The 25772-nt window shown below is 40.2% G+C and overlaps 1 protein-coding gene across 9 annotated transcripts in view; it reads left to right on the top strand.

Annotated features, from left to right (window-relative positions):
* The window catches only part of LOC108306777 (synuclein alpha interacting protein), a 154295-nt gene that overhangs the window by 86685 nt on the left and 41838 nt on the right, over positions 1-25772 (top strand). For all 9 annotated transcript variants that reach the window (XM_017531855.2, XM_017531854.2, XM_017531852.2 and 6 more), the window contains one exon: positions 6320-6392. In XM_017531855.2, the coding sequence (XP_017387344.1) occupies positions 6320-6392 (73 nt within the window). The remainder of the gene's footprint in view (positions 1-6319; positions 6393-25772) is intronic.

Here is a 25772-nt window from a genome sequence, read left to right as displayed (position 1 = left end):
TGTACCCCAAAACCTAAAATGCAATTTAAAAATTAAACTAAATTTTAAAAAAGAAAACCTCTTAGAAGGAAGATATGATAAAAATAAGGTACCAAAGCAAAATTCAAATTCATTTGAAAACAGGATTATTTATAATAAGTTTCATTAATGTAACTCAAATGGTGGGAAGAAATGAATTTAAAGCAGAGTGGGATAGAGGCATGAAAATGTGGGTCACCAGTATCTGTACCATGTAGAGGTAGTGGCTGTAACTGGGGGTATAGTTAAGGTCATCTGTGAAAACATGGAATGTGGAAAGAGAAGAACATTCCAAAAATTGAACTGTGCAGAAGTATATCCTATGTGGTAGGGTCTAGAAAAAGAGGTTTCTACAAAAGAACTGGAGATAAGTTTTCAGAGATAAAAAAATGAAAACTAAGGGAGCTAAAAAGGCAAGGGGGGTGGAATTTAAGGAGTTTAAAACAATAGTTGATGGTGGCAAATAGGTCATTATAAAGATGAGATGAAAAGTGCCCTCCGGAAGACCTCTTGGTGGCCCTAATAAGCACAGTGTCTTTTGCATGATAGGCAGAGCCCTATCATGAGGGCTGGAGGAGTAAGTACAGAGATGAGATAATAGAAACAAGAACAGAGACAATTCTTTCAAAAGAGATGGCTGATGAATGCAAGAGCAGAAAGGCCCATGCTCAGTCAAGGAGGCAGAGTGTCTTGAAGTGGTAGGAGTGCTTGCTTATCTTTATAGGATGAAAGGAGAAAGCCAACGGTGAGAGTGGGCTGAGGAAAGGGAGGGAGGAAAGAATGGTGGCAGGCAGGCGTCCTGAGGAGATGGGAAAAGAGGAAACCTGAGCCCCAGCAAAGGGCTGGCAGTGTGTTAGTGCCATGTTGTAAGAGAAGGGGCAGTGGAACACAGTTTGTAATGGAGGGCATGAAGTCTTCCTGAACTGGAAGTGCACGCCTTTGGAGGGAAGGCCAAAATTTTAGAAAATTATTATGTTCTGAAAATCTCTCTTCAGCTGCATGTCTCTGCTGTCACTCCCAGCTTTGCTTGTACACATTATTGCCATTGTTTTTATTGTGTGGCTGTTGACATACCTGCCGGAATTTTGGAAAACCATGTGAGAAATCATGAATTTCACCATGGTTGTTTGGATGGCTGGATTAATTGTTTCTTTTGGAAACTTTTATGGGGCTTTAGTAGTTTAACAGTCTCCAGCTTGCAAAGGTGCTTGGGATGTTAGTTCTTTCATTTTCTGTGGCTCATTACCATTTGAGTAATGTCTGCTCGTTCGCTCAGTTGGCTCCAGTTTTCAGGAATAAGGGCCAAGGCTTTTCAGCCCTGAACAATATCTAGGGTGGTCAGAGATCCCTGCATCCCAATGTAGAAATCACGCATTGTCATTATGAATCTCATGCATGTTCCGACTGTTTTACATGGCATGGTGACAAAACTGACTGGTGTAGGCTGGGCTGTATAGGATGATCTTGCACCATATCAACTCTGTGAAGTGGTTGAAGCTGACTTTTCAGTGTCAGCCCTGGGCTGCAGACTCTCTTGAGTGAGGAAAGAACAAAGAGAAGCCAAATAACGTACCAAAATAGGCTGAGTTATATTTCCTTTCCTTTCTAGTCCCAGCTCTACCCCTGTCTTCCCGCCTCAATAGCTCTCATATCTTCATTTACTGAGCTTAAAATCATGGCAGAAATAAAGATGAGGAGGTAAGCTCTGAAAGCAAACATAGAAAACAGGATAAAGAGAAGAGGCAGATATTTACTAGAGCTCTACAGTTTGTAAAATGATTGCATCTACATTATCTCATATAATTATCTGTGTTTTACACATAAGGAAACTGAGCCCCAGAGATATTAAATGAATTATTTGTCCAGAACCATAGAGTTAATAAGTGTCAGAACTAGGACTTCAATCTAGATCTTATGGCTCCAAATTCATCGTCCTTTATACAAAAGGTTAAGCCATCAGCTAGTATTCATGCTATTAATATATTAAGAATTTTTAAAAATATAAAATGATTTATTGCTAGGCTTGCAATTATGGGTTTTTCTAAGATTAGTGCTATGTAAATATTAGCTACTGACATTATTATTACTACTGCCACCAAAATTATGGACTGAACTATATCCCTGCCTCATTAGTTCTCATATCTAGAGGAACTTATTTAATTCAGTTTAATAATTGCCTAGTATCTTGGGTAAATAAAATATTGTCCACATCTTTGGGAAGCAGAGAAAGCAGTTATGTAAACATATAGGAGAACCATCATGTGATGAGTTTGTAATGGACATATGCCTAACATAAGGAAATAATACAGAACAATGGTTCTCAAACTTCATTATGTATCAGAATCACCTATGTGGCTTGTGAAAAAACAGATCGCTGGGCCCCACCGTTAGAGTTCCTGATTCAGTAAGTCTGAGATGGAGCCCAAGAATGTGAATTTCTAACAAATCCTAGGCTGTGTTGATACCACTCGTCCAGAGACCACACTTTGGAAGCTGGCATTAATTCCTTATGGGTCAAGGGGTCTGAAAAGATTGTGTAGAAGTGATACCTAGGCAAAGCCTGAAGAATTAAAAGGCGTTTGCTTAGGAAAATGGGCAAAATGGCATTTCAGGTAGATGGAATAGCATATGTAAAGGTATAGACAGGCAAAACAACAGGTAGGGCAACCACCAAGAATTTGTTATTGCCACAATCAAAAGAAGTAGACAATGTGAGATGAGGCTGAGCTCATGGAAGGCTTTAGGTGCCATGCTAAGGCATATGGCCTTTGTCCTTTAGGCTGTGCAGAGCGTTAGTCAAATTTTTATTTCAGAAAGCTGATTAATTCTAGTGTTAGTATAAAGGCCTAGAGGAAAGTCCCACTTACCATCTAAACATGAAAGAGCTCCTTTGAATGTCTATAATATTATGCCCAGGTATTAGTCAATATGTACACATCTTGTTATTTCAGTTAAACAGTTAATCAGTCCCTGTGTGCCATGTACATATACAAATCAAAAATATCATTTTTCCCCCAAGTGCTTATGGAAGCCAACACCTACAGATAAGAAATGCCACAGCACAAGACCAGGCAGAAACTTACCAAGAGGAGCAAAGAGAAAAGTCAGTAAGAGCTAAAGCAATCAGCCAGGGCTTCATGGATAAGCAGAGCACAGCTGGCCTTGCCTTGTGGGATGGTGGCATTTGCATGGCTGGAGGAGGGCACTGCAGGAAAGGGGGACCCCTGAGTAAAGAAACAGAAGGCAAACAAAACTTTGGAAGCACAGGGACGTTGAAGAGGCAGAGGAAGCTGGTCAACCTTTGATGGAGCTCTTCCTCAGTCATGGTAGAGAAGTGGAAAAGAAGTCTGGAAAACAAATTTAGATCAAAAAGCCTATTTTCACTAGGAATAACCTCTGGAAGAATTCTAGAACAGGAATAAATTATAGAGATAGAAGATGTAATACTTCTCAACTAACTGCAAGTCCCCTCTTCACTCTTCTCACCCAAGGACAATAGGAGTCAGGGGAACAGGCTACAAAAGCTTGGATTGGAGGACACAGGCAGGGAAGATGCACTGGGCTGGGTTCCCATAGGGCCAAACTGACAGTAGTTGCTGCCCTGGGAGCCTGCCATTGTCCTGAGAATGAGGTATGTTGGCAATCTGACAGTTCCTTATAAAAGGCCATCTGTCCTGTGAACTGGGATGAAGGCCTGGGAAGCCCTCCATTCCAGCTCCCAGATGGTAGCACAATGCATACTTGCAAGGGAGACTTCTTGGATCATTCACTCATTCCCAAATTTGCAAATGTGGAAACATTTTTGGATGTTGGTTTTGTGAGCTCTGTGTTTCCTGTGCATTTCTTCACATCACAGCTTAACAATCTTCACAGCATTCCCTTAAGCCTTCTCTTCCATCCAAAGAGTAGTGTTTATACTTACTGAAACATCCACAAATTGATTTTGTCTTGTCTTTATAAAAAATGACGGATTTGTTCACAATGTAGATTGGAGTCACTGCCAAATTTGACGTTCCATATACCCTTAAAATTTATCAAAACTTTGACTTTCTGGATAACCTATCATCCTGTTTAGATTGCTGTACTTTTTTATTTCTAGTCCCAGGAGTAGCAAATGATATTTTCTCTAGTCATTGTTACCAGAGAATTAAAATAGATGCCTTCACCAAAGTGACTTCCTATGTGACTCTGGGTGGAGGGGCAAAGTGCCATAAGTGATTTAGTTTGAGGCAGTGGCAGTGGCTTAGCTAGGCTAGTGTCTGCCTGTGACTCGGTCCCCATACCAGCCAGGTGCTGCTCAAATTTAAACCTCATTAGTTAAAACTTACTGCGCACTGTGGGCCTTTGAGGGCAAATAAGAAGAGTTGAAGCAATAGCGAATTCTTCAGAGATTCTGATACGTCTGACTTTAGGGTGGGAGATGGCAGTTAGGAAGCATGTGCCTCGAAATACAGATAGCAGCTCACCCATTTTAATCAGATATCTATCATTAAGTCCAGTGAAAAAAATCTTACTGAATTTTTCATTAACTATATTTAAACACAGTTCATCTTAGATTCTCTCTTTCTAAAACCTTGCCTTGGATGAAGAGAAAAGAAAAAAAAAGAATGAGACTTTGCCAAAGGGTGTTTCATGGGACACATGGCAACCAAAACAAAAGGCCCAATTTTAATTGAATTATAGGCTGTGTAATTATTTAACCTGTACCAGCTGGTCTCAAGAAGCTACCAGATTCCTTAGAGAGCTTGTACTTGGCCAGAAACATAAGGTACCTTATTAGTACCAAGAAAAATGCTTTCTGTACCCGTGTTACCCCAGACCCCCAAAGAACATAACATGAAAAAAAAATACTTATAGGTTAATTTGGGGTTTAAGAGGCAGTCATCCCTCCCTCTGAGCATGTGGGTGGGTTTGCTAAAGCACCTGTAGTCTCTGAGGCATGGCCAATATAAACAGGATGTTATTGCATCAGACAGGTAAGTGTAATTTCTCTAATTAGTCATTGGAGATTTCATTTTTCACTTGCAAATACTGGAAATTAATTTGCTTGTGACATGCAGTTGGCAAACTGACAATATCTACAACAGTTCCACCCTATGTCTTGCTGTCCTGGTAGCCTGGGGAAAGCACAAGGACATCTCAATGCAGACGCTTTGCTTCATCTATCGACATCAAGCTAACTAAAGTACCTTCTTAGTGATAAATGTGTCCTAATTACACATTCCTCACTTGTAATGCTAGAGTAATCCTAATGAGTTTCCTGTGATCATTTTTCTTTTAGATTAAATGCTTTCTCTCAATCCCCTCAAATTTTGCAGTGGTGAAATAATTTATAATACAAACTCATTTACATTAAGAACATTGTCCCTAGAGGTAAAAAGCAAAGTAGTTTTAGGAAGCTGCATTTTATGAATTAAAGTATGAGTGTGATTGAAGATAATCCCTGACTTGGTCTTTTATTAGAGAACAAGTTTATTTTACTTATTTTGTTTTAAAACACCCTCCTCTAAAGAAAGATTGATTGGCATCACATGTCATCCCCATAAATCATAGCTATTGATTTTACATTTGTTTTAGCCCTTCCAATCATATGACCCCTTGTGTCATAATTTGTTATCCCAAAAACCAGCCTTTAAGTGGCTGCTGAAGTTGAGCCCGGAGGCTGGTTTCTTTCCACTCAAACTAATCTATATGCGAAAGAGATGAGCTTTCAAACACAGAACCATACCCCTCTTAACTATCTATGACATTACCCTGGTATTTCCCATGGAAATAATGGATGCTGTGCACTAAAACCTGTGGCAAGTGGCAACATTAGGGACTTTTGCATAGTCCAGTCAGCATCGGCCCAGACATGTCTCCTAACTGCCCCCAATGCTGCAGGAAGCCAGGTGCTCCTGTTCTAGGCTTTTCACAGACAAGCTCACCCTTAGGATTCAGAATGCAATTATCAAGGCCATCTTCTTGAAACTCTCAGGGTCACACAGTTCTTCTGTCTTCCACAAGTAGCAGAAGTGATAAGAGGAGGAGAGTGTCTGCAGGCTATGCCCACTGATTTTTGTTAAAGAAGGTCTGCCCAGCCCTCTTTTTAAACTACATGTGGTTAGATGCTTGCAGGTAGATCTTAGGATGCTGCCAGATCACCACACAGCTCATTTAGGGTAAAATGAGATAAATTTTCTGAAAATTCATGTTGTACCCAAGTATCACTTCTTGTATTTTGTTTTTCTGGCCAATCTGAGTGAATGCCTGGATTTTAAATTGTGATTTTATGCCCTCTCTTTTCTGGTTTTCCATTCAGTATTCAGTCACATCACTCAAGACGATCCCAGAGCTGTGCCGAAGATGTGATACGCAAAACGAAGACAGATCAGGTAGGTTTTGCTCCTCCCCTCTCCTCCTTTCCTGACTTAGTGATAAGGGCTCCTGGAAAGCTGTTTTCCCTCACATTGGTCTCCTCCTGCTTTTTGTTTTCTTTTCCCTTTATGGCTTCTCCACGTACACCACCCCCCACCTCATGCCCTTCCTTCAACAAACAGATGTTAGGTCATCTAAAAAAGTATAGCAGGACAGGAAGGCCCTAATGAGGACTCAGCTGTGTACAGTTAAATAAATGTTCAGAGATCATCTCGGCATCTCCAAACCACAGTATATGCAGCAATTTACTGAAAACCCGAGAAACCATTGGTGACAAAACATAATGATGTAGGCGCCAATGAAAAAATGTTGGATGCATTTACTACCCATATGGCAAGGACCAGCTTGAGGGATGGTGCTTTGCCAAAGTCGGAAACCCTATCATAGATGCGACATGATAGAATCTGCAATAAGGCATAATGCAACAGTTAAGATTAAAGCAAAGGCTTTGGACTTTAATAGTGTAAACTAAACAGAGAATTATGGCATATAGATGAAAACCAGCTGGTCAACCTTTCCTCCTTACACCCCCATCCCCACCAAAAAAAAGGTACATTCAGAGTTGTTTTCCCTCTGTATATCAAATTAAGCTTCTCTGCTTTTCCTTAGATGATGGGCAAAAATGAAAATAAAAAAGGATATTGATGGGAATTATACCATGCTATGAAACTGTTTATTATTTTTTCTAAGTAATTACTCTATGGCATCATCACTAACCTTGCCAAAGCTGGACCTCCCCTGATAGTCACTAGAATCCTGAGAACCAGATAATCCTCAAATTATGTGTATTGTGTTTAAAAATAAACAGATGTGCCTTACCTATACAGCTACTAGAATTCTAGGCCTTTCTAATGAAAAGGATTTTTACAAAGCTAATTTACTTTTCCCCTGGACTGTTTGTTTTCTTTTGACATTTTGCTTAGGAGAGACAGGAAAAATAATTAGTCTTTCTAGATTTGTTTATCTCGGTGTTTGTGTGTGTGTGTGTGTAAATGAAAGTAACGCTTCCATGTTTGGGTCAGATACATCAGAGAAGATAGTTTTCTGTTCAAATAAAAGCTTTTACTTACCTTCACTTATTTTTTATTTCAAAAACATTCAAGTTCATGTAAGATTTAATAGAGGCTCTTGGCTATAAATCTTATAAGGATGTGTCTGCTTAAAAGGCAGTGCTCGTTTCAAACTTGAACCAATGACTGCTATCAATGGCATAGGTAGCAGACTGCAGTGGCGAGGCTGCCAACATCAGAGTCACCGGGCCTGGGTTCGAGTTAGAGTTCAGGCACTTATCAGCTAAATGACCCTGAATCTGTGACTAGTTGTCTATAAAATAGGGAAGAAACCTCTACCAATGTTGCCCAGCTGTTCTTTGGATCAAAATTAAGTGATGTATCAAAAGGGTACTTTGCAGATACAAGATTTTGGACATAGGGAATAAGAGAGAAGAAATAATAGCAAATGCTTCATTAGTGCTTAATGTGGGTACTATTGTAAGTACTCTACTTACATTAATCCCATTAATCCTAAAATAGTTGTGAGCTAAGTACTATTAGGATGTTTATATTATGGAAGGGCAAACTGAGGAACGGAGATGAGAAGTTAAATATCTTACCCAGAGGTACACAGCAATTAAGTTATAGAGCTGGGATTCAAACCCCAGGAAATCTACTTCCAGATTCTGTTATCTTATCCCTTACATATATAACCTTCCAGATAGTTTGACTTAATGGCAATAATTTATTTTTAAGATATTATCCTTTTAAATCTTTACAAGTCAGCATTTTCCTTGATTAAGTGGTAAATTATTTTTTCTCTGTTAAATGGTGACTCTTACCAAGTTAAGTGAATAAACAGATACTTTTAGCAACCATTTTTCCAGTTCATTTCCATTCCAACCAAAGAGCTTGTTCATTCCATTTTCTCCAGGTTTTATAATTTCTAGTCATCTCTACAATAAATGATGGTAGACTTTTCTCCTGTGGTGGAGGAGGAGGCCAGTTTCAAACTTAGAAGCTTTTGAACTTTATCCAGAACAAAGACAGTGCTCAAGGTAATCAGCAATAATTAGACCTGACAGGAAATGGATTATGAGGGAAAGACCCAGGCTTCTTAATGGAATTGCATGTACATTTCCAATTTGACAGACCATTTGGAGGCTAGGAAACTGCATTCTGATAGATCAAGAGTGACCCTAAAGAAAGGAACCCACGGAAAAACGTGTCTGCCCACAGCATCACTATAGAATTATCCATGGGCTCCACTGAAAGAAATCTCAATGTGGTTAAGCTTTCGAAGCTAGTTTCCTAAGTAACTGAGGCATTCCTAACCAGTTTCATAGGCATACAGATGTAAAAATAACCCTCCCCACCCTGTCTTTCTTGTATCAACCACATAAGGAGTTTGCACCAGGAAAGCTAGCAAATTTCCATCTTTTCAAACAGATGCAGCAGAATGCACTTTGGCTTCGGAGAAAAGTCCACATCTTCTTTGGGATGGGGCACTCTCGGGGGCAACTTCCTCAAACTCTGTCAGTTACAGTCTACCTGATATGGTTTGGATCCGTGTTCCCACCCAAATCTCATGTTGAATGGTAATCCCTACTGTTGGAGGCGGGGCCTGGTGGGAGGTGACTGGCTCATGATGGGGATTTCTCACAAATACCCTCTCCTTGGTACTATCCTTGTGGTAGTGAGTGAGTTCTCATGAGATCTGCTTGTTTAAACATGTGTAGTACCTCCCCCACTCTGCGTCTTGCTCCTGCTCCTGCCGTGTGAGATGCCTCATTCCACCTCTGCCTTCTGCCATAATTGGAAGCTTCTTGAGGCTGCTGCAGAAGCCAAAGCTGCTGCACTTCGTGTACAGCCTGCAGAATCGTGAGCCAATTAAACGTCTTTTCTTTATAAATTATCCAATCTTTGATATTTCTTTTTAGCAGTGCAAGAATGGACTAATACGATACCCCACGAGACAAAGACTTTTCTCTTTACCTTTATAGAATAGTTACACACTTGCTGTTTTGTATAGGTTGTCGAATGTTAACATCTATTCTTATATGTATTATGTCTTTGACCAGATGTTCTCATTTGCTCTCGTATTTATTTATTCAACAAATATGTGTTGAGTGTCTCTGACCCAGGTACTGAGAACATGGTAAAGAATAAGACAGACAAGACCTCTGTGCTCATGAAGCTCACATTCTACTGGGAGTGACAGCCAAAAGGCAATCAAACAGATAAACAAGATCACCATAGTTAGTGAGAAGAGGCACCATGAGGGACTGTCATAATTTGTAGGAGTTGGGGTAGGAGGGAGGTCTTAGGGCATCAGGGAATGTTAGAAGGCCCCAGCCATGGGAAAACCAGCAAAGTGTGTTGAAGGTGGAGGAACTAATAACTGCAAAGTACCTGAGCCAGGAATGAGCTTAGCAATTACGAGGAAGAAAAAGAAAACCAGTGGAACTGCAGCATGGTGATCCAAATGAGGAGCAGTAAGGGATGAAGGCGGAGAGATGATCAGGGTCAGACTCCTTGGGGAGTTCAGATTTTATGCTAAGTGCAGTGAAGAGCAATGCCAGCAGGATTCCAATTTTTCTAAAATCCTATGACCTGGAAGGAAGCCTCAGCATGTAGAATCATAACTCCCACTAAGAGAAGGGACTTTCAAAATTATCTAGTCTGCAAGAAAGGGCAAGTGAGAAAGTGCAAATAATAAAGCAAATGGGTAAAATGCTGACAACTGATGAATGTGGATTAAAGATCTACAGCTATTCTTTGTACTGTTTTCGTTTTTGCAACTGTTGTATACATTTATCTACAAGCGAAAAATGTAGGAGTTATTTACAAATTAAAAGTTTTCTAAAATGCAAAAAAGAAAAAAAAAAATCAGGTAGTCCAAAGTCAATCGGATCTTTGAAGGTAATCCTCCTTATCCCAGCGGCAGGGTCATCCAGCCTGCACTTCATCAGATTAGCAACAGGGAGCGCACAATCTCAGGAGGCAGCTTTTATCCATAAAGCTTTTGCTTGGCCAAAGTCAGTGTCCCTTGAATTTCCACTCATTGATCCTGACTTTTCCCTTGGAACCACAGAAAAGGACAGTCCCTCCTGGACAAAAGTACCACTGTGTGTGTGGAGACAGCAGTCACTCTTGGCCCTGTCTTCTCCAGGTGAACATTTCCTTCTGCAGTTCTGCGTGTGGGTTGCTCATTCTTTTCACTCTCTGGTGGATGCAGTGCAGTTACCAGCATCCCTCTTAAAGTGGAGCACCCAGAACCAATCCTGAGGTTTCTCCCCAAGTGGTCTGCTCAGAAACCTGTCAGCCCCACAGAACAGTCCCCAGGGTTTCCCACATATCTTTTCTGCTTTCCCAACTAGGGCTATCCATTTTGCCTGCTTTCTGAGCGTGCTCAGAGGAGCTGGAGAGTAAAATGTGCCCTGTTTAAGGCCTTTGAAAGCCCCTCTGTAAGACATACAGCCTCGGTCTCACCTCACTTCATCCCTGCGGCTCTAGTGATGGGCTCCAAGAATGGATAATGGCGGTGTTGTCAGAGGCCTGGAAGTCGTCTCCCTGCACCTTCCACTGACTCACCAATACCCACAAATCTGCCTTAGGAGTGCCCTTTCTTTACCTTTTTTTTTTTTTTTTTTTTTTGTGAGGCAGTCTCACTCTGTCACCCAGGCTGCAGTGTGCAGTGGCTCAATCTCAGCTTACTGCAACCTCTGCTGCCCAAGTTCAAGCAATTCTCCTGCCTCAGCCTCCCAAGCAGCTTGGATCAGAGGCACCTGCCACTGTGCCCGGCTAATTTTTGTATTTTTAATAGAGGCTAATTTTTGTATTTTTTCACCATCTTGGTCAGGCTGGTCGTGAACTCCTGACATGGTGATCCACCTGCTTTGGCCTCCCAAAATGCTGGGATTACAGTGTGAGCCATTGCACCCAGGCCTCTGAGAGTACCCTTTCTTTAGCCAAAAGCTTTGATTCCTGTTGAAGTCTACGTTTTCCCCTAATAGGAATCACATTTTAAACTATTCTCCACCAATTACACTGCACTAGGACTGTTTCAAATTTTTGCGAAAAAAGTGGTTTAGAAAGAAAGGAAATATTAGGGAAATGGAGATGCCACAGGTGGGAAGGAAACAAAAAACTAGAAGTGGGAAGCCTGAGAATGAAGTGCCTGTGCGTGGAGATGCACAGGTGCAGTTGAGGTTTCTGAGTTGTTTCATAGCCATCAGTGAACCAGGCATTGTGCCAGGTCTCTAAGCAGCATATTTATCCTCAAAATAATTATCAGAGGGAGAAGCATTACTGTACCTCTTTTATTGATGAGAAAACTGAGGCTTACAAGAGGGTAAATAATTTGCACAAAGTCCTAGAGCTAGCAAGTGGATGTGAAACTTGCTCTACAGTCTCCAGACCCCCTGTGGGTAAGCTAACTCAATTGAGGAATAATTTATTCCAGAGAACCATGTGTAGAAACTAGTTTGGGACAAGGATTAGCAGCAAAGGAAGTTATGTGTGAAAAAAATTGCACCTAAAAAAGGAAGTTATTGTGGAACGTTTGCACGCATTCTCTGCTTAATATCTGCTACTCATGTGGGAAAAGAGGACAGCATGCGGCAGTGAATGTTAACTCTTCCCTATGGTTTTCTCCAAATGTAGACAAAAAATACGTTATGGTGACATATGGTGTTCAAATCAAAACATATTCAGTTTCATTGACTTAGAGTTTTTAAAAATTAATTGGACATTCAAATACACATTTGTTTCAATTCATGGTGTTTTAAATGTGATTTTTCCAAAATCCGTATCTGCTAAGCTCATTGTATAATTTTCTTATGTCAGAAGGCAGATAAGTATTAATGCTGCCTTACATCTGAAAACTGCTGAGGTTAGAAAATTCAGTTATGTAACAGTAATAAATGACCCTGTAATATGTCTGAAAATGGATCCTGAAAAAATGTTATACCTAAATAATATAAAGTGTTATTTGTATGACAATGAGTAAAGGAAACAGTACTTTTTAAACTTGGTTTCTGGCATTAAAGTCATGTAGGTTGTACATTTAAAAGCATTGCAAATTTGCTATGTTTTTGAACCCTGTGCATGCAAATTTTGTGAAAACCCTAAACCTATAAAGATAAAAGATGTGATATCCTAAGATTAAAGGATTTAAGCTAACACCTAAAATAATAAGTTGACATGAAATTTGTCCTGTAGATGCTGTTATGACATAGTTGGTGATGCTAAATATATAAACCTCCTGTTTTCAATTTTTATTAAGGTTTAATGCTAAAAGCATGAAAGTGAAGGTTGGTATGGCAGTTTAAATTGAAAAGCTTTTTGATTAATCGATTTCACAGGATGAAATGTAAACTAGACTCCAAAAAGTGGGGAAACACATTTTCTAAGATCTCAATCAAGAAAACCAACACTTCAACCTAATCCAATAAGAATCTAACATTTATGACAAAGAAATGTTTAACTAGAGTAAAAATTTACAAATGATAAGACATCAGATGATAATGTTTATCAAATAAAACAATTATTTTATTGTTTAACAAAAAAATGATTATAAAGGTGATATCCATTATTTTTAAAGAACTTAACCTGGCCACCAAAACAGAACTACTACACTCATTTCAAGTATTTTTCCCGTTGAGTTATATTTGTACATATCGTTGTAATCACAACATGAGGGCAGTTTTTGCTTCTTTTTCTGTTGCTCCAGAATGTTCGTAGCCATTATTTTGAGTTGACCACAGAACTTACCCATGAAAGCCTGTGGAAAGGGAGAGATCATCTCTACCTTTAACCTATTAACACTTCATTTATGCTTCTGAGAGAATGTAGGTCAATGTAGATAAAGATGGGGGCGGGGGTGAGAGAAAAGTTAAAATAAAATTCTGGTAGTATTGAAAATAATAAAAGGAGCTGGGCATGGTGGCTTACGCCTATAATCCCAGCACTTTGGAAGGCTGAGGCAGGTGGATCATCTGAGGTCAGGAGTTCAAGACCAGCCTAGCCAACATGGTGAAACCCCATCTCCACTAAAAATACAAACATTAGCTGGGTGGTAGTGGCATACCTCTGTTATCTCAGGTACTCGGGAGGCTGAGGTAGGAGAATTGCTTCAGCGTGGGAGGCAGAGGTTGCAGTGAGCTGAGGTTGCACCACTATACTCCAGCCTGGGTGACAGAGCAAGACTCCATCTCAAAAGAAAAGAATAAAAGAGGCAGAATGTAGCCAAGCTTAAACACATCATATCTTTGACCCCTCTCTTGAGTGGAACATTTCTTTGCTTAATGAAAAATGTAAGTGACACAACAACCTGATTTTCTACAGGGTTCACAGCTATGGAATTAAGAAAGGAATGAGACAGTATTTGAGGGAAAGAAAACTTAGGGGTAGAAACTCAGTCTTCTCTCCTGTGTTTTTGTCTATTTTTACTGGGCTCTGAGAAACATACCTTCCACTCCCAAAACTGATAAGTAAAGAAACTTCCTGTTGGTAGAAATGAGTTAAAGGAAATCTGCAGTAAGAAAGAATGAAAAATGGGAAGTCCGGAGAGACTTTAGGCAGGGAGGGAAAGAACTGACGCATAGGGACAAGGAAAAACAGATATACAGCCAAGTGCCTTTGACTTTGTGCGGTTTTGCAGTGACTTCCTTCTCACAAGTCCCCATCCTGTCACAGGAATAGCGGTTTCCCCCATCCCATCTTCCCATGCTTTTTTAAGGCAAAAGTAGGAATGTGTGTTGAGGGACATTTCTAGTTTGGGAGCTTCTGTCAGAGCATCTCGACAGCACTCCAGTTCTTGCTGAATGCAACCCTTCTTCTTTTATCTCTCTATATTAAATGGGTTCTGTCTTCCCATTTCAGATCATCTCCTTTTTATCCACATATCTCCTTTGTTCTGACTCTTCCATAAAAAAAGAGTCATAAAGTAAACTCAAGTAATATAAACAAAATCCTAGGATCTCATAGTTGAGGGATCCTGTGGCATAAGTCCCAACCCTTTTGTGACATTTGCTCACTCAGGCCCTTGCATCTCACAGTATGGTCCAGGACCCACCCCAGCACCCTTGGTGGCAGCATCACCTGGGAAGTTGTGAGGAATGCAGACTCTCAGACTCGCCCCAGATTCCTGAATCAAACCTGTGTTTTAACAAGCTCAATCCCCAGGGTATTCATTTATGCACATTCAAGTTTGAGAAGCACTGACCAGGGCCACCTAGATACCAGCCCATTGTTTTTAGTGAGACACAGTGATCTTTTCAAAAATGCAAGTCGTATCACCCCACTCCCTGCTCAAAACCAGGCAATGGTTTCTCAGGATAGTTCTCAGGATATGCAATGAGAAACTCTCTCATGTGGCCTTCAAGGCCCAGAGTCATCTTCTCCTGGACCAGCAGGCTTCCTTACATGCCCCCTGCTTGCCAGCCACATCAAGGAGCCTCCTTCAGTTCTTCAAATATGCAGTGTTCCTTCACATAGGATTTTACTCCTTTTCTCCCTCCATCTCTAAGCTCACCTTCTTAGGGCCCCTTTACTTGACTCTCTGGACCAGCACTGTCCAATAGAAATATAATGTGATGGATTTAAAGTGTGGAATAATAGACACCAGAAACTCAGAAGAGTGGAAGAGGGGTGCAGGATTAGAAATTACTTAATGGGTGCAATGTTTGTTATTCGGGTGATGTTTACGCTCAAAGCCCAGATTTCATCACTGTGCAATAGATCCATCTAACAAACTGCACTTCTGCCCCTTAAATGTATACAAATTTTTTAAAAAGCTGGAGGAGGCCAGGCGCGGTGGCTCACGCCTGTAATCCCAGCACTTTGGGAGGCCAAGGCAGGTGGATCACGAGGTCAAGAGATCGAGACCATCCTGGCCAACATGGTGAAACCCCCTCTCTACTAAAAATCCAAAATAGTTAGCTTGGCGTGGTGGTGCACGCCTGTAGTCCCAGCTACTTGGGAGGCTGAGGCAGGAGAATTGCTTGAACCCAGGAGGCAGAGGTTGCAGTGAGCCGAGGTCTCACCACTGCACTCGAGCCTGGCGCCTGGTGATGGAGTGTGACTCTGTCTCAAAAAAAAAAAAAAAAAAAAAAAAAAAAAAAAAAAAAAAAAAAAAAAAAAAAAAAAAAAAAAAAAGAAAGCTGGAGGAAACAACAACAAAGAAATGTAATGTGAGCCACATGCCACATATGTGACTTAAAATTTTTCTAATATCTACATTAAAAAGGTATGAGCAGATAGGTCAATTTTAAAATATATTTTATTTAACCCAATAAGTGAATATTATTATCATTTTGACATGTGCCACTAGCCACATTTTAAGTGCTTAATAGCCACAGGTTTTTAGTGGCTCCTAAATTGTGCATCCCATCAACTCCTATTATTTCCTAACTCCCTGTACTTTCCCTACCCTATACGTATCTGTATACTAATGTGACATTGCTTTAATAACAGTACATTAAAAACTCATTTGGGCGATTTTGTTCACGATGGTGTCTCCAGTGCCTGGACGCTGCTGCTGATCATGTACTGGAGGTGTAGATGGACAGATGAATGTAAAGAAGTGAAAGGGATCCTCTGGGTTTGTATCGTGCTTGAAGTATGAGACAGCTGATATTTTGCTTCTCTTTGTTTGGTTTGACACTCTGATTCTTCATTTATCTCCTCTTTCATCTGCATCATTAATCTTTTCATCCCTATGAGGCCATTACCCTCATCGTACAAACATTCTCTACCTTCCATCTTAGAAAACAAACAAACCACCTCTAGAAGCTCCCATCCTGTTTCTCTGCTCCACCTTGCCAACCCTCCATTTAGAGCCAGCCTGCTTTAAAAAGGCATGGGAAACTCCCTCCCCTGACCCCCACTTCCTATTTACCTTAAACATCCCCGGTACGATTTCCATCTCTCTAGGGAAGGTCGTGATTTCCATGCTGCCAAATGCACTCACACTTTGCTACTCTCATCTTTGTTGGCCTGTCAGCATTAGTTGAGACTATAGGACCCTCCTTTCTGGAAACAGTCTCGTCTCTTGGCTTTGTGAGACTACCTCTCTCCTCATTTTTCTCCTAACACTCTGATATCCTCTTAGTCTTCCTTCGCAACTCCTCCTCCTTCTCAACTTGACCTTTCAATAGTCAAGTGGGACTAAATATTTAATAGGACCCTCCCTGGGTCCTCCCAGCCTCCCATACATGCTTACAGCTTCAAACACCATCTATATGCTTCTGTGAATCCCCTCTGCACTCCAGCCTCCTATTTGATGGCCCACTCGCTGTCTACATTTGATATCTTATGGAATTCCAAAGAGGAATTCTTGAACTCCCCTGCCCAGCGTGTTCCTCCTCAGACCCCCTCCTCAGTGGACTGCACTCCACTGACTCAAACATCTCCTCAGTCACTGAAGCCAGATTTCTTGCTTTCCCTCATGTCCCACATCAATTCATCACCAGGCCTTGGGTTTCTGTGCTCAAAGTATATCCTCATGCTATAAACAAAATGTTTGCATCACACCAGAATTTGTGTGTTGATACCTAACTCTCAAGATGATGGTATTTGGAGATGGGATCTTTGGAGAAATGATTAGGACAAGAGGATGGATCCCTCATAAACAGAATTAGTGTCTTACCAAAGCAGCCACTGAGAGTTCCCTCTCCTCCTTCTGCTATGTGAACACACATGTCTCTGTAAAATCCCTCAGAAATACCCCATTTTGGTTAAAATAAAAAACAAACTCTTTGCTGTGGCCAATAAAACCCCCAAATGGGTTGGTCCCTGATAACCTCCCCCAGCTTCAACTTCGCTTTCTTTGACTCTCACCCACTCTGATCTAGCCATAACAGCCACAGAAACTGCCAGATTCTCCCTGCTTTAGACATTTATTGCAGGTATGCTTCCTTCTATTCAGATCTTCATAAAATTATTTTTTCTCTTTTATTATCTCCCTGTTTTTCACATAATTGGCTTCTTCTCATCCCCCAGGTCTTACATGTTACCTACCTCTTTGGTGAGGTTCTCATCTGTTTTCTATTCAAGTACCCTCCTTGTTTCTTCAAAACAGTTTGCATTTAGTAATTTATTTATTTATTTGTGTACTTTCAGCATTGTCTGAGCAGTATTATGTCTATTTCATTCACCCTGCACCCCTAGAGACATGTACACAGAAGGTATTAAATATGTCTTTGTTGAATGAACGAACCCTGTAAAAAAGTACTATAGGATTCTGTCAATTACCAGTTGCTTTAACACTCTGACCATGCTTTGTATTCCTGTTTATCTTGCTTACATTGAAAAAAACAGTAACAAAAAAATCACCACCCTTAGCCAGTTGAAGGAATTAGCAGCTGTAAGAACAATTTCTCAGTGACAAAATGACTCTAAATTTAGGCTAATGCTGCTAAAAATAAAGAGGAAGGAAATCCTTCCACTCAACTGTTTTTAAGAAAGGCTGGTGGAATTTTTTTTTTTTTTTTGACAAGGTCTCACTCTGTCACTCCAGCTAAAGTGCAGTGATACAATCATAGCTCACTGCAGCCTCCAACTCCTGGACTTAAGCAGTCCTCCTGCCTCAGCCACCCTAGTAGCTAAGACTACGGGAGCAAGCCACCATGCCACGCTAATTTTTTAATTCTTTGTAAAGATGAGGATCTCACTGTTACCCAGGCTGGTCTCAGGTTTCTGGCTTCAGGCAGCCGATCTTTCCACCTCAGCCTCCCAAAGCACTGAGATTACAGGTCTGAGCCAGTGAGCCCAGCCAGGAAAAGTCATTAAAAATTATTTTTCTTTTTTCTTTTTTGAGACAGTCTTGCTCTGTTACCCAGACTAGAGTGTAGTGGTATGATATTGGCTCACTGTAACCTCCGTCTCCCGGGTTCAAACGATTCTCCTGCCTCTGCCTCCCAAGTAGCTGGGATTACAGGCATGCACCACAATGCCTGGCTAGTTTTTGTATTTTTAATAGTAATGGGGTTTCACCATATTGGCCAGGCTGGTCACAAACTCCTGATCTCAAGTGATCCAGCTGCCTCAGCATCCCAAAGTGCTAGGATGACAGGCGTCAGCTACCTTGCCCGACCGTAAATTATTTTTCTAGCTTTTTTCCCAGCAAAATGTTCCTAGTAAATCGTTACCAAAATTTAGACAGAGAGCATAGTGTTAGATTTAGGTTAGAGTGAATCTGAAATTATTTTGCGACTGATTTCTAGGATTCCATTGCATATGGAATTGCGAATTGTGTCTTTAGGGAATAAGAAAATGTGACTTGTATCTTTAGTGAATAATTTAATTTTGATAAGGCAGCCCTCCAGTGTTACAGAAAGAAAGTTCAAGTCAGGAAACCTTGGTCCTAGTTGAGCAGTCAGCATGCTATGTCATTTTTCACATTGCACTTAAAATTCTGAGTTCTCATTTATTTCCAAGTAAGAATACATAAGAAGAGCCTGTCCATCCTCCAGAGCTGTGGCAATCTGTAATGAAATTTTACACTTTCTTGTACTCAGAAACATAAAAAGCCTTACACAAATGTATTGGCAATTTTAAAGTATTAAATGGAAGACATTTTAGGAAAATTCCAATTGAGAAATATTGCTTTGTGAATTCTTAAAATACATTTAAATCTTTTCTTCACTGTCTATAGTAATGCTTGTGAAGTGTACAGTGACCTGCACTTGATGACGAAGGCACAGCAGCTCTGCAATTCATTAATCCCAGAGAGAGCCACTGTCTGCTCTTCCTCCCACTTTGTTTAGCGCCACTGCACCTGCCTGTTCTCTCTCCAGTCTTGTAGCTGGGACATCAGGCCATAGTAGGAGCTTGTGCGGGCAGACCCATAGACCTGCCAAAAGAAAGGTAGGCTACAGGCCAGCACTGGGTCTTTCATTTCTCCTCCCCTTAAAGTGTGCCCTTCTTAAAACAAGACCAGTTTTCACAGGCTCACCACTTTGTTTCTCGTGGAAAACAGAATGCATTTAACTTCTAGCAAAAATAAAACAAGAAGGGAACACTCATTATCATTATTATCATTATTACACTTTAAGTTCTGAGGTACATGTGCAGAATGTGCAGTTTTGTTACATAGGTGCACACATGCTGTGATGGTTTGCTGCACTCATCAGTCCGTCATCAACATTAGGTATACCTCCTAATGCTGCCCCTCCCCCAGGCCCCCACCCCCCCAACAGACCCTGGTGTGTGATGAAGAAGGGAATACTCTTGTACCCTAAAGACATACCCTGTTTTCTTTGTTGTCTTGGTGGCTAAGTCTAATTTTCTAATGTGGACACATAGTCCATATTTAGAAGTAAAATCAGCAGGCATTTTGGAAATTGTCAATTGGAAATCAGGAGATGAGGGTAGGGATTTTTCAGCTTGTGCTGTCCGCCTCCTGTTCTCTCTGACCGAGAAGCAGTAAGTCGGAGTCCTTTGTCCTTGACAGTAGACGAGCACTGTAAAACATCGCCACCTTCAGTTAAAATGTATATGTGCTGCATGGCCAGAAGCCACACTGAGCCTGCCCGCAGCTCTGCCCTTTTCCCAAGCATCTCTGATGCTCAGCCTTTCACTGTCCTTGACGTGTATCTCTCCCTACATTTCCACACAGAGAGGGAGGGAAAGAAGAAAAGGAAACCTGGTAAACGGGCCTGGAATGAACACAAAACTTAATCCACACAAAGTTTTGCTAGTGTCAAAGTGAAGGTCAGCATACTTTATAGATGACACAATAATGCAAGACCATGTAACTTTCTCCACCCCACCAATTGCTTTTCTATGGAAACCATACTTCTGAAGCCCAAAGGTTTAAAGTTGTCAAAATATTGAGTCTGATTTTATGATGGACTATGCCTCTTTGGTGAAGTATCTTTTCCATCCAGGGTAGTAGGGCTTGCATATTTCAATGGTTCTCACAAAACAAAGAAATGGGTGCAAAGCTATGTGAGCAGGTCCTGACAATTGTGGGCAGAGCTGGGAATGATAAAACATGAATCTGACATATTCAACAGCTGCTTGATATCAGTAGCCACTTAAAGACAGAAAGTTTAGAACACAAATCAGTGATGCTTTCCCCGCAGTGTTTTAATGCCCTAATGTGGATAGATCATTGGCTGGCATTTCTGTAATAAACAAGCTTTCTGTCCTCCTTTGTCAGCCTCACATTACCCTTACTAGAGGGTCTGTAGCATCAATGAGAAGGATAAGCAAGCAGCCTGATGAGAGCATTCCAGGAACACTCATTTCTCACACACACTTTTGTTCTTCCTAACACAGTGCCCCTACACAATTCTCCAAATCCAGAGTTGACACAGCTTTAACTTTGATCAGGTCACGGTCTAATCTCTCAGGGCAGCACAGCAGAGCACCCAGCAAGTTGTCCTCACTCGGACTCTGTGCCTTCTTCCTACTGTCAGAACATGGGATAAGCCACCTGTCATCACTTCTTACAGAGCCTGAGGTGTCTGCAGTAAGACTACAGACTTCAGCCTTCATAGGACTAACCAAACTCCCGACTCCAGCATTAATACTCTCAATCGTTCATAATGCCCCTCCTTTTGGTGTGAAAATGGAAGGAAATGGAATGTTGGAGAATTTCAAAAGTCTGTCTTTGAAGGCGCCTAGGTTTCCAGTAGCTATGTATGTGAGGTATATTGTTGTGTACACTTTAAGGCCATTATAGCTAAAGCTGACCACTTCGTTCCTCATGGAAAATAGAATCCATTTAACTTTTAATGAAAAGCAGTAGGGGAGCACTACTTTGCCCTAAATCATATCCGTTTTCTTTCTCTTCTTGATGTCTCAAGAAAATTTTCTAATATGGACACATAACTTTCTATTTAGAAGTAAAATAGGCATTTTGGGAGCCAGCACTGACGTTTAGTCTTGAAAATTGGATCCACTGTTGCAACAAACTGTCCATTATATTCCTAAGAAAATACTAATTTATCAGTCTCAGGAGCCAAAGAGTGGCTCTGCATCAGCAATCAGCTTAGCCTCATAATTATAAATTTGTGAGGATCTGGTGAATGACATAGATCCAAAGAAATTATAGTGTTTCATAGTGAGTCATTCAGAATAGAGACCTCTGTTATTTGTAGTCATTCCATACAGTCATAGAAATTTAGGAGTAGATCAGGTTTTAGCAATCATATAGTCTAACCCCTTCATTTTACAGATGAGGAAACTGAGGAATTTTTTGTAGGAATTAGATGAAAGTAGATTAAGATGTAGCACATCTTGTCTAAACATTTTCAATAGCTTACTAGCATTATCTTTGAAATATTCAGCACAGTTAGTGTGCCCAAAATGTGGCAAGGGTGAATTCATTGTGGCAGAACTTGTATTTAGTTGCTGTACTTTTCATCTTTGGTTCTGGCATCTTCCTTCCCTCCCTCTTCCTTCCTTCCTTTCCTCCCTCCTTCCTTCCTTTCCTCCTTTCTTCCTTCTCTTCTTCCTTTCTCCCTTCCCCCTCCCTCCTTCCCTCCCCACCTCTCCCTTTATTCTTTCATCCATACATTGAAAGAGAAGCCATTGATCCCCAATATCTTCAAGGTACTCTGCTAGATCAAGGACTGGTTATAAACACAAGCTGGTTCTCAGGCTGTCTTTGCCCTGGAGGGATTCTCAGGAGGAAAGGTGAAACAGATGCATGAGTGAATAGTTGTAACAGAATTTCAAAAATATGTAACTCTAGGTATTATCAGGGCACTGGGAAGCAAGGAGCAATTATTCTCTAGGAGAGTCACAGCAGCTGCACAAAGGAGGTAAACCCTGAGTAGAATCTTGTGAGATGAGCCTGAGTCTCAAGCAGAGAAGACAGCCAAGGGAAAGTAAGAATAAACTTAAATGCAGGAAGAGTGTGGTATATCTAGAAACGATGAATTTAGCAGTGGAGCTGCAGGGAAAAATTAGTGATTTGGGAATTATGCGTGCTGAGATGCGAAGGTAAATTAGAAAAGGAATACAAGAACTGTTACATATTATGCTGAAGAACTTAGCTATTATCCCAGAAGCCAAGGTTTTACAAACCTAGTAATTTAAGTATCATTTCCACAACATACATTGTATCCCAAGTCTACCTCTGATAGTTTTGCTTTACCTGTATTGCACCTGTACTGTGTTTATTTATTTTTCTAAAACACCTGACTTTTAAACATATTCATTTTTAAAAGAAACTTCATGTCGCTCTGGTTATAAATAGAAAACCATGGTCACTTGCAGTGAAGTCAAGGTCATCGTTAAAATGAATGTGATAAATTGAACATATAACATTCCTTTAATTCTTTGCTTATGAACATCGCTGAATCTGAGGCCTGAAGTCTCATTTTTCAAATAGGGAATTGTAACTTTTTGAAGGGAGTAGAATTCATTCTAGCACCAAAGTGAGTCTCCTTAAATTAATTAGTAAGAAGAAAGAGAATTTGGAAGGTAAATAGCATTCTCACTCTGTAAATCAGGGGTATTTAGCATGATTCCTGTGTGCCCCTTAGATACTGCAGGGTACGTACCCATATATGGGGAAATATTGTTCAGTATAGGGCTACCTGAAATATTTGAGCGGATTCTGGGTGACAAAGTCAGGCTTATTGAAGAAGGATAACTCAGGACTGAAAAAAAGAGAGCAGGAGAAGCCAGGAAAATTTTGCAGAGACTGTGGGAGAGGATCCCAATGTGGTCTAGTCAGTTTAGTGATGCTGAAGAAGAGGGCCCAGATTCAGAAGGATTGAGGTTAATCACAATAAGGACACAGCAGGACTTGGTACCTGAGGGATGAAGGGCCAGGATCAAGGAAAGAGAAGGGTCAAGGATGCACTGGAAATAGATCGCTTGGGAGACTGCATAAGTGTTCATGTTACCATGTAGGTCACTATCACAAGAAATATGTTTTGGGAAGAGGAGCAACATCTGGATGTGTTGGGGGAAGAGGGGAAGGAGAAGGAGTGGGCAAGGGTGAAGAAAGATGAGACACTTGGATCAGAACAGGCCACCTATCAGGAATCCTTGCACATTCTAAGACTGCATCACATGTTTGTTCAATCAATAGATGGGTATAGAGAGTCAGCAGGCAAATACTTTGCTAAAGCTCAGTGGCATTCCAAGTGCCAGCTAGATCCGAAGAGATAATTGTGGCCTATGTATCAGCAGCAAATACACGTCTGTTTACTTACTGACCATTTTAGAGAATCTGTGGTGTAATCAGGTAGACAGGTTTAAGGCTTACTAGGCATGTTTACTCCTATAAGATGTTAAAAATGAGCCCATTCAAACAAAAAGCCATTATGAATCTACTTATGTAAAGCAATTTTCTGGGTTCTTTAAGGGATAGAGAGATAAATTAGGCACAGACTCTGCTGTCACAGAACTTGTACAAATCTAAAATAGGTAAAATTTAGGGGGATTTAAATTTTGCTAACATATAAAAAATTTATTCATGATTTCCAGAAAGCAAATTTATTCTCAAAATTTTACTAGGAACCAAAGTAAGTCTAAACTTTGTTTCCGTATATGATAAGAAATTTACTATTGTATTGCAATAAAATAAGAGTGAAGTTTTTGATAGATTCAAATAATTGCAAGTGAAAAATCTTACTAGTCATTAATAGCCCCTCTTCTGTGTTGTTTGTAAAATACATGATTACATAGCTTAGCAGCAATAAAGGAATTGAATTTTGTCTTTTGTATATAGCATCAAGTTGCCCTTCCTCCCATTCAGGTATACAATATAGCAATACATTGGAGCTTTTTAATGAAAACCTATGAAATATCCATTTTTTGTTACTTAGATTCCTTTTCTTGGCAATCAAGACATAGATGAGAAAACACAGATCTCACTCACAGCCTCAAAAAGAGTCATAGGTTTGAGGAAGGAGAGGGACAACAAGCCAAAATGTTGACGCTCCATCTTCAGTTTCTGGACTCTTCTGTGAAAAGACGTGTTTTCTTAAGAACCAGACAGAATTCATTTCCATAGAGCGTTTTTAATGGCTCCTGTCAGAACAAAACAGCTGGGAAACATATGGTATCCATTTCCCTGTATCACTTGGAAAAAATTTCACATGTAAATAAAGCCAACATAAAAGAGTAGCCCTTTGAACCTACGACCTTATATAATACATAAATATATTGGTACAATGCATTCGTTGTATTGACCTGCTGAGTTATGTGGCTTTAAAATTTTTTATTACATTCTGAGATAGATGCACATTTTCTAGAGGTTCCAAAGAAATCAAGGTAATCGGCAAAATATTAGCAAATGTACCCAATAATAAGAGTGTATCTCAGAAATGTCTATGAGTATAAATTTTTCCCATTTTATTTAAAGATAATGCAGAAAGTTGATGAATAAAATTAAAAGTATATTTACATCTTATAAACTCTATGTCCACTATCTCCTGCTGTTTTAATTAAATAAGTAACCATGTGTTCTTGAAGAGAGAAAGACTTGGCAGAATTTTCTGGCAGACATTAATTTTTCATGGCTTTATATTTTTAGAGAGAAAAGGTCATATAAGAGATAGAAAACTTTTAAATTTATAAGAGACCAACTGGAATTAGTCTTTGCCTTTGTATATTTACAATTCATAAATAACTTTAGCAAATTGAGCTCTTACTGGTGATTATCACTCTGCTGACTTTATTAACAGGATTTTGTCCCCTGTGAAATTAAACTGTAAATCCCTCAGAAGGATGCACTTTGTGCATTTTAGAAGATTTAATGTGTTGTGCAAAGTGAGATTCAAATTCACATACTAGCATTTGTTAATTGTCTGATCTGTGCCAACCACTGTGTACAAGTTAGAACTAGAGCCAACAAAAGGGAAGAAAATCAGCAGCCTAAGACCGTCTAGATACCTTCCTTCCCTTCTGGAACATTCTCTTCCACATTACTTATTGGAGAGATTCCAGCCCTCCTTCCACAGCTCATGATAGTATTCTTTTCTTAGATTCTAAAATGCCAGGGCCAGAAAGGTCTGAGAAGTGGACTGTGTAGTGCAGACCCTCTGAAACCTCATGCAAAATTGTGGTTGATTTCAGGAAAAGAACTCACTGATAGTTATATAGCATTCAGGCTCAGAGCACTCACTGTCATCCCCTTAGCTTGGTTCCAGAACTTCTCTGAATCCTTTTAGAACATATCTCAGCAGGAAGAAGAATGGCCAGTAGCTTAAACTGAGAGAACTTTAATAATGTATGTTCCACTTTCACCCCAAGAATCAGTCAAAGCCAGGGACTATTGCAGAAGTTACAGACGTGAGTATACACCCATCTCATGTTCTTTTTTCCTTTGGTTGTGCCTGGTAGTGAATAACACACACATACACATGCTTTTGG

The sequence above is a fragment of the Cebus imitator genome, unplaced genomic scaffold (genome assembly GCF_001604975.1).
Source record: "Cebus imitator isolate Cc_AM_T3 unplaced genomic scaffold, Cebus_imitator-1.0 Scaffold74, whole genome shotgun sequence".
In the NCBI taxonomy this organism is placed as follows: Eukaryota; Metazoa; Chordata; class Mammalia; order Primates; family Cebidae; genus Cebus; species Cebus imitator.
Note: the sequence above shows the minus strand (reverse complement) of the source record. Positions and strands in the feature narration are given on the sequence as shown.